Source organism: Austrofundulus limnaeus, unplaced genomic scaffold (genome assembly GCF_001266775.1).
Source record: "Austrofundulus limnaeus strain Quisiro unplaced genomic scaffold, Austrofundulus_limnaeus-1.0 Scaffold24, whole genome shotgun sequence".
Lineage (NCBI taxonomy): Eukaryota > Metazoa > Chordata > Actinopteri > Cyprinodontiformes > Rivulidae > Austrofundulus > Austrofundulus limnaeus.
In genome coordinates, this window is record NW_013952426.1 from 109,179 (window position 1) to 117,764 (window position 8,586).

General features: G+C 36.7%; 2 protein-coding genes across 2 annotated transcripts in view; both read left to right on the forward strand.

Moving 5' to 3' along the window:
- Positions 1-2,052, forward strand: part of LOC106514910 (myosin-6) — an 11,844-nt gene extending 9,792 nt beyond the window's left edge. Inside the window, exons 15-19 of the mRNA XM_014004444.1 lie at positions 671-750; positions 830-1,013; positions 1,132-1,297; positions 1,381-1,505; positions 1,591-2,052. Of these exons, the coding sequence (XP_013859898.1) occupies positions 671-750; positions 830-1,013; positions 1,132-1,297; positions 1,381-1,505; positions 1,591-2,037 (1,002 nt within the window). The 3' untranslated portion in view covers positions 2,038-2,052. The remainder of the gene's footprint in view (positions 1-670; positions 751-829; positions 1,014-1,131; positions 1,298-1,380; positions 1,506-1,590) is intronic.
- Positions 1-4,317, forward strand: part of LOC106514903 (myosin-7) — a gene marked incomplete in the record, with an annotated part of 76,545 nt that extends 72,228 nt beyond the window's left edge. The window contains 6 exon segments of the mRNA XM_014004436.1: positions 2,224-2,418; positions 2,501-2,797; positions 2,876-2,980; positions 3,429-3,524; positions 3,761-3,895; positions 4,191-4,317. Of these exon segments, the coding sequence (XP_013859890.1) occupies positions 2,224-2,418; positions 2,501-2,797; positions 2,876-2,980; positions 3,429-3,524; positions 3,761-3,895; positions 4,191-4,211 (849 nt within the window).
- Positions 4,318-8,586: the final 4,269 nt, after the last annotated feature.

The window sequence follows — 8,586 nt, forward strand, 5'->3', positions numbered from 1 at the left end:
GCTCAAACTGGAGCTTGATGATGTCGTCTCCAATATGGAACATATTGTCAAGGCTAAGGTAAATTAAGTTTATAAATGAAGCCTTGTAATTATTGTTTTAATATCATCTTATTAAAGATCATTATTTAAAAAAATATTTGTTTTTCCAGAACAATCTGGAGAAAATGTGTAGGTCTCTGGAGGACCAGCTGAATGAATATAAAACAAAAGCAGATGAGGGACAGCGCACCATCAATGATTACACCATGCAGAAAGCTAAGCTTCAAACTGAAAATGGTACAACTTCCTTCCAAMAGAGCATGCTWTTTATGCATTATACAACCTTAATGTTGACTTCCTGATTAAATCAGGTGAACTTACAAGAATGCTGGAGGAAAAAGATTCYCTGGTGTCTCAACTCACCAGAGGAAAACAGTCCTATACGCAACAAATWGAAGATCTCAAGAGACAACTGGAGGARGAAATTAAGGTWACAAACAATTARTAASGCTGAGCCAATATGAACTACATGTTCATGCATGATGCATAWTAATTTGATTTACTTCCTATTCAGGCCAAGAATGCATTAGCYCAYGCTGTGCAGTCTGCTCGTCAYGACTGTGACCTCCTCAGGGAGCAGTATGAGGAGGARCAGGAGGCCAAGGCTGAACTGCAGCGTGGCATGTCCAAGGCCAACACTGAGGTGGCTCAGTGGAGAACCAAGTATGAAACTGATGCCATCCAGAGGACCGAGGAACTGGAAGAAGCAAAGTGAGTCAAACTTGTTTAACTTGATCAACTCTGCACCATATAAAACCATCTAACTGTGGATCAATTCTCTGTAATACAGAAAGAAGCTGGCTCAACGTCTGCAGGAGGCTGAGGAGGCTGTTGAAGCAGTGAATGCTAAATGTTCCTCTCTGGAGAAGACCAAACACAGACTGCAGAATGAGATTGAAGATCTCATGGTGGACGTGGAGAGGTCTAATGCTGCTGCTGCTGCTCTGGACAAGAAGCAAAGAAACTTTGACAAGGTTTAAAATCAGCACCTGCTGAGTGTGTAGAGCTGGTCCAGTGTTACACGAAAAAGACAAAAACCACACATACACTAAATCCTTTCTCTGAAATGTTTCCTCTTTTCTTTTCATTCAGGTCCTGGCAGAGTGGAAACAGAAGTACGAAGAGTCTCAGTCAGAGTTGGAGAGCTCCCAGAAGGAAGCCCGCTCTCTGAGCACGGAGCTCTTCAAACTCAAAAACTCCTATGAAGAGTCTCTTGAACATCTGGAGACCATGAAGAGGGAGAACAAAAACCTTCAAGGTCAGTCACTCATTCTTTGAAAACTCTCATGTATAAAGTACTTACAATGTAAAATTGATCAATATTTAAAATGTGGCTTTTAGAGGAAATTGCTGACCTGACTGAACAAATTGGTGAGGGTGGAAAGAACATTCATGAGCTTGAGAAGATTCGAAAGCAGCTGGAACAAGAAAAGAGTGAGATACAGACCGCTCTGGAGGAAGCTGAGGTGTGTTGAAAAGTCTAATTTTTAAAAATGAAAACATTTTAGCAGTTCAGGATAGTTACCATCTGTTTTAACTGATCTCCCGAAGGCTTCACTGGAGCATGAGGAAGGGAAGATTCTCAGAGTCCAGCTTGAACTGAACCAAATAAAGGCTGAATTTGAGCGTAAGCTGTCTGAGAGAGACGAGGAAATGGAGCAAGCAAAGAGAAACCAGCAGCGAGTCGTGGACACCCTGCAGAGTTCTCTTGAGGCTGAAACTCGCAGCAGGAATGAAGCCCTCCGCCTGAAAAAGAAGATGGAGGGAGACCTGAACGAGATGGAGATCCAGCTGAGCCAAGCCAACAGGCAGGCAGCTGAGGCTCAGAAACAACTCAAAGCTGTTCATGCACATCTAAAGGTTTGCATAAAGTTTACATTTTTAATTTATCTAGTAGAGTCAATCTTTGAGTGTGACACATCTTTCATTAGCTATTTGTTTTTATTAAAGCCAGACTATTGTGTGTGCAAGCTTTYCTTGGTCTGTTCAACTGAATAAAAGTTGTGAAAGCTACTCCAAATTGTTTTTCACAGTAATTTGTTAAAAATTGTTTTGATTTGAAATTCAACTTTTCATGATTTTCCTTAGTCATACCAAGTTAACTAGCTTCAGTAAACACTGTGTACACGTTTTGTCTACTTAAATACCTTAATTTTTATTATACCTCCTCCTCAGGATTCYCAGCTCCAGCTAGATGAGGCTCTRCGAGCCAATGATGATATGAAAGAAAACAATGCTATTGTTGAGAGACGCAACAACCTGCTTCAGGCTGAACTGGAGGAACTGAGAGGTGCTTTAGAGCAAACTGAAAGAAGCCGCAAACTTGCTGAGCAAGAGCTGCTGGATGTTAGTGAGAGGGTTCAGCTGCTGCACTCACAGGTAAGGTCATATTTGCACTAGTTCTTTCAAAATTTTACTGATTCACTGAGAGATTTTTAAGTGTCACCTTTCCCTTGAACAGAACACCAGCTTGCTGAACCAGAAGAAGAAGCTGGAGGCTGATATATCTCAGCTTCAGACTGAGGTGGAGGAGGCAGTGCAGGAGTGCAGAAATGCTGAAGAGAAGGCCAAGAAGGCCATCACTGATGCTGCCATGATGGCAGAGGAGCTGAAGAAAGAGCAGGACACCAGCGCTCACCTGGAGCGCATGAAGAAGAACATGGAGCAAACCATCAAAGACCTGCAGCATCGTCTGGATGAAGCTGAACAGATCGCCATGAAGGGAGGCAAGAAGCAGGTGCAGAAGCTCGAGGCCAGGGTAAGTTTTAATGTCCGAGAATTCAAACCACTCTGATTCTAAAAGTCCATATCAGTCATTTTTTCCCGTTATCAACAGATCAGGGAATTGGAAAATGAAGTGGAGGCTGAACAAAAAAAATCCAGTGATGCTGTCAAGGGAGTACGAAAATATGAGCGGCGCATCAAAGAGCTGACCTATCAGGTGAGTTTTAACCAGTTTACAAAGTAGTAGACATCACACATAAGGAGCTGCAACAAAGTCAGTGGTTTGGTTCCACTTGTTTAAATGAAGGATCATCTGTCTGAATATTGATATTTTATGATTTTTTTTGTTTATTTCCATTTTTAAATCATAGACAGTGCATTAAAAAACACATTATAAAATATGGACTCAACAGTCTTTGTATTTAAACAAAATTGAACACCAGTAATTTTGGATAGATAGTGGTGCTTCCTCCCTGGAAAACTGAACACTAAATGAGGGATTACATTTTTTAATCAAAATTGCTTATCAGTAATAAAGTGTCAAACATTTCTTTCTGGTCCAATACTTAAGACACCTAGGTTTTACTCCAGTTTGTCATATATTTACAGTATAATTTACAAAGTTTTATTCACTGATTCAATTTTTTTCCCCTTTTATGTTTTAGACAGAAGAGGATCGCAAAAATCTTGCTCGCCTACAAGATCTGGTAGACAAGCTGCAGCTGAAGGTCAAATCCTACAAGAAAGCCGCAGAAGAAGCGGTGAGTACTTTGATATTATGATTCACTGCAGGAAGAGCAGTCAAAGCTTTGTGAGCAAGTAGAGCAATGTGGTCAAAAACAACAAACAAAAAAGTCACAAAAATAATTGTATACCAAGAAATCATAATGACAAATCTGTTAGATTTGTCATTTTAGCCAAAAATATGCCTTTCATAATTTTGACTTATTTTTCTTTACAAGTTAGAAGCTAATGGTTTGTTTTGTCTGTTTCACAGGAGGAACAGGCCAATAATAATCTTACCAAGTTCCGCAAGATTCAACATGAGCTTGATGAAGCTGAAGAAAGAGCTGACATCGCTGAGTCTCAGGTCAACAAGCTACGGGCCAAAAGCCGTGATGTCGGGTCAAAGGTCAGTTATAAAAGTCAAATATCTCTTTGTCATTTCTAACATAGTAGTGTTTTTTTTTTTACAATCTTTTAAATTAATTTGAACACTGCATTGTTGAATTAGAACTAGTGCCACAATTTTAAAAAAATGAACCACATGTTCGAACTAAAACATAGGACATAAAATCATAGACACTAAAATACTTGCCTAAATTCTTGTAACATCTAATGTCATACATGGACATTTATTTTATATTTGCAATCTAATATTTGCTTCTTTGTTCTGTTATTTCTTGTTTTATCTTTTTTAATTTCAGAAATCCCACGATGAAGAGTGAAGCACAAGGAATGAACCACTGTCTCTGAGGCACCTGATGTCTTGATTGTGGTGTCTCCTTATGCATGAAGCTTGTTTAGTAGAATAAAATGAATCTGCATCTCAAATGGGGTCTGGACTGTTTATTGCTGTTTTACTTTGTTAGTGGTACATTGGAAATGAAATATAAAATGAGGATAGTCTTAGTAAAGTCAACAACAATATTTTTTATTGCCTTTGAAAATAAATGCTTATGTAGATAAGCATTTTATATATTATAGAAGCTTCATGACTCATGAATTTGTTAGATTCAGTATAATAAAAGTTAAGTATGAATTGAGTAGATGTGTACAAAGTTACTTTCTTAAAAGTAAATATTTAATATTAACTTTATTCTATTTTCTTTATTATGTTGTATTTGGTTATGAGTTTTTCTTAAAAAAATAACTACAGCAGTTTCACATTTTATGTTATATATACGATATACTTATAACGTGTATATATACTGTATTGTATGAGGTCTATTTTGTACTGCAGTTATTGTTTAATTTTCTCCATCAACAATATTCCCCAAGACAAACTTTAAACAATCCAAATACTTACAGGTTTCAGATGTTTTTAAATGTGTCTTAAATGGTAATTAGAAAATTACTGGTAGTTATCTGATAACATTAGGAGCGTTATTATTATTATTATTATTATTATTGTTATTGTTATTATTATTATTATTATTGCAATACTTGTGAGTATCACATCTAAAACATTTCACACAGTGTCAGTTTAGTACTAGGACACGCCCTCCCTTTCATTTTGAATTGGAAGGTATATTCAAATATTTGACTAATACTTTTTATCTTTCAGGGATTCAATCAATAATAAATTATAATATGTACCGGTAATAATAAATCATTTAATTCTTACTGTTCAATTAAACAAACTAAACTAGTATTCCTTCAAGTAATGCTTATTCTGAGTAGAGTGCCAAAGCCTGAAACAAAGATCTTCTTATATGTTAGTATATGTTGAAGATTATCAGCTACTGGCACRTTTTAGCTCAGTATCAGTAAAATTCACTAAGTTGCAGCCATTTTTGTGTTTATTAAGCTAGATTAACCATGGTACCCATCTTAAATAAGGTTGACTGTAAAAATGAAATAGTTGTAGAAGTACATCACATAATCAATTTGTTTCATTAAATCTGTTAAATCTGGTTTATGAGATATTTTGCTAACAGACAGAAATTAACAGACACACATGCACAAATGCAACATGACTGATTCATGGCAGCCGGAAAAACTACGTAACATCATATCTGCTTTTGCTGCCACATTGATTATGTCCAATTCATTTTTATTTAAAACAAGTTGTAACAAATTTAACAGAGCTTAGCAACTACAAGAATTAATGTTATAAAATGTAAAAAATGCATTTTGTTTTTGTATTGCTGTCTTTTAAATATTTAGGAACAGCTCTTGATAGCCAGCTGAGCTTCACAGAAAATACAGAAGTTATCTTTGAGAAATGCTCACAACGACTTTACCTTCTTAGAAGACTGAGCTGTCTGGGTGTCAATGCGCAGWTCATTGAACTTGTGTATAGCACTCACATTGAGAGTGTCTTAACATTTCACCTGTCTGCATGGTCTGGCTGCCTCAACTGCAAATGCAGGAATAAATTAAATAAAATTGTGACAATGGCAAGTAAAATAGTGGGAAAACCTTTAAGGTTTGTGATCCACCTTTTCACTGACAGGACAAGGAGGAAAGCTAAGAAAATTACTGCAGATAGTTCACACTTTCTTTTTAGTCAATTTGAGCCTTTGAAGTCTGGGAGACGATTTATCCCCAATTTAGAGTTCCTCTAGCAAAAACTATTAAAAAAATCCTTTCTCCCAAGTGTCATCACTATTCTAAATGAAACTAAGCGATAGCCTGTGTATCTGACTGAGATGTTGGGTGTGGAGGTATTTTAAATCTTGTATTTTAATTATTTTTTTTTATAAATGTTTTTTATGAAGTTGTTTTATGAATTTTTATAGGTTTTTAGAGTTGTGCTTGATATGTTGTTTTGTATATTTTAGTATATTACATGTCTAATGAGCCAAAGACAAATTTCCACTACAGTGGACATTAGTTTGTTTCTGTTCTGTTCTGTTCTATTCTATTCTATTCTATTCTATTCTATTCTATTCTATTCTATTCTATTCTATTCTACTCTATTCTATTCCATTCTATTCTGTTCTAAATTATTTTACAGCTATGCAATATAATCACACAATCATAAAAATCATAAAAACTGTTAATTATTTGAATGTGTAAACAGACCAGTCAATACAATATAGGAAAACAAACCAAAAAAATGTACTTAAAAAAACATGCTGTGTCCTGAACGACACAAACGTTGATCTTAATCGTTGCATTGGAAAGTTAATTCTTTACAGGCGAACTCTAAAAATGTGCATAATGCACCAAATAGAGCTAAATTTCTTCTACATTTGATATGTCTGTTTCAAACTTTATATTGCAAGATGATGACCTAATACTAAAATGTTAAGCTTCAGACGAGATCATAACTTCGGAAGTGTTGTGCCCAAATCAAAAAAACATATCAACAATGTGAAAAGCTCACCTCTTGTCATGAAATGAGTGTGTGGAGGACTTCTCAGTCTTCTGATTTGTGATGCTTCACAATACCAATCTGTGAGGATTTTAAATTAAAACAGAAAACATTAAGGACATTTTGGCAGAGGGCTCATCTGCTGTCTTTCAAAAAATGCAACATTGCAGATTCTCTTTGTGTTAAATCAAATATTTGAAGAGTATTATATTTTTGAATAAGCTATTATGAAATGTATACACTGGGTTTCATTCAGCTTTTGAAAATGACAAACCTCAGTTCAAATCCATTATACAAACATTTTATGACAAACTCGAGCTGGTTCATTTTATTGTGCATCTAAGAAATTTCATGCTAAAAACAAATCCATAAGATAAAGCAACTCAAACCTACCTTTATCTTTCTTTTGGGCCCATGCAGTGTTGAGTGTTGCAAACAGCTCTTTCACTCTGTAGAAGATTTAAGGTTCTGAAGCTACGCTGCAATGCAGCAACCTKTAACGACTACATTATTTAGTGGGAGGCAAGGAGAAGTGCAAGACAACAGAAGGACATTCAGAGGCAGGGACACATATTCAGCACCTCCTCAAGTGACCATCAGTAAAGGACAAGCACTCTAACAATAGAAGCCTCATCTGAAACCACAACTGTCAAAAAAAAAAAGTTGAACTTAAGAGGCCCAAGGTGCTTTACATCTCTCCTTGTGAAGATGAGAATGTAGAAGATGTAAGAACAGCAGACAGCTGAGAATGGGAGCAGAATGTTCTGGTAAAGCCTGGAATAGGTCAGAGTTAAGTGAAGGAGTGCAGAAGTCGAATCTATTGGCTGAAGTACAGCAGAGTAAGTTTACAGTACATTAGAAGAATAAAAAGAACTTGTTAGAACTAAAGTCCATCACGGTTCTGAGATAAAATACTAATACGTTAACGTGTGTCTACTACTAACATGTTTTAGAACATTTATTAACTTATTATTTCTAACTCTTACTGTCAAACTGCTTGAAAATCATACATCACTGCAGATTTCAATCTGTATTTCTGCCTCTGTTCCATCAGGAAGCTTCTGGTCGACACAAGTGTGAAAATGTTTCAATCAACTGACCTCCAAACTTAAGTTGAACTGGTCCAGCAGGTGTTGATGTTACAGGATGTGTTCTGTAATTTCATAAGCAGGAGAACCAGGTGGTTTAATCTGCAAGTGAACTCATTGTACCTTTTTTACATCTATATAGTTTATTTTACGCGGCTCCTGCAGATTTGCTGACTCTGTACCGGTCTCTTGTGTTGAAGTGGGAGGTTAGCTGTAAGGAGAAGCTCTCTGTTTATCTGTCTGTTTACCTTCTTACCTTCATTTATGGGCACGAACTTTGAGTAACGACTGAAAGAATAAGATCACGAATGCAGGAGGTCAAAATGAGTTTTTTTTTTTGCACAGTAGCTAGACTTTCTCTTAGAGGTAGGGAGGTGCAACAGGTTTGACTGGGAGAAGACCTCGGGGAAGACCCAGGATGCTGGAAAGACTATAAGTCCCTCGGGTGGCCCGGGAATGCCTTGGAGTCGCCCCATAAGAGCAGGAAGAGGTGGCTATGAAAAGAGAGGTCTGGGCCTCCCTGCTGAAGCTTCTGCCCCCGCGACCCGACTCGGAATAAGACGAAGATAATGGATGGTTTATTTTACATTTGTTACAAAAATGCTTCACAAGTAAATGTCCTGATGCATCTCAGTAATCCAGGTAAAAAATCAATAGGAAAAAAATTGTATAGGTCCTCTGGACGGGTTCTTC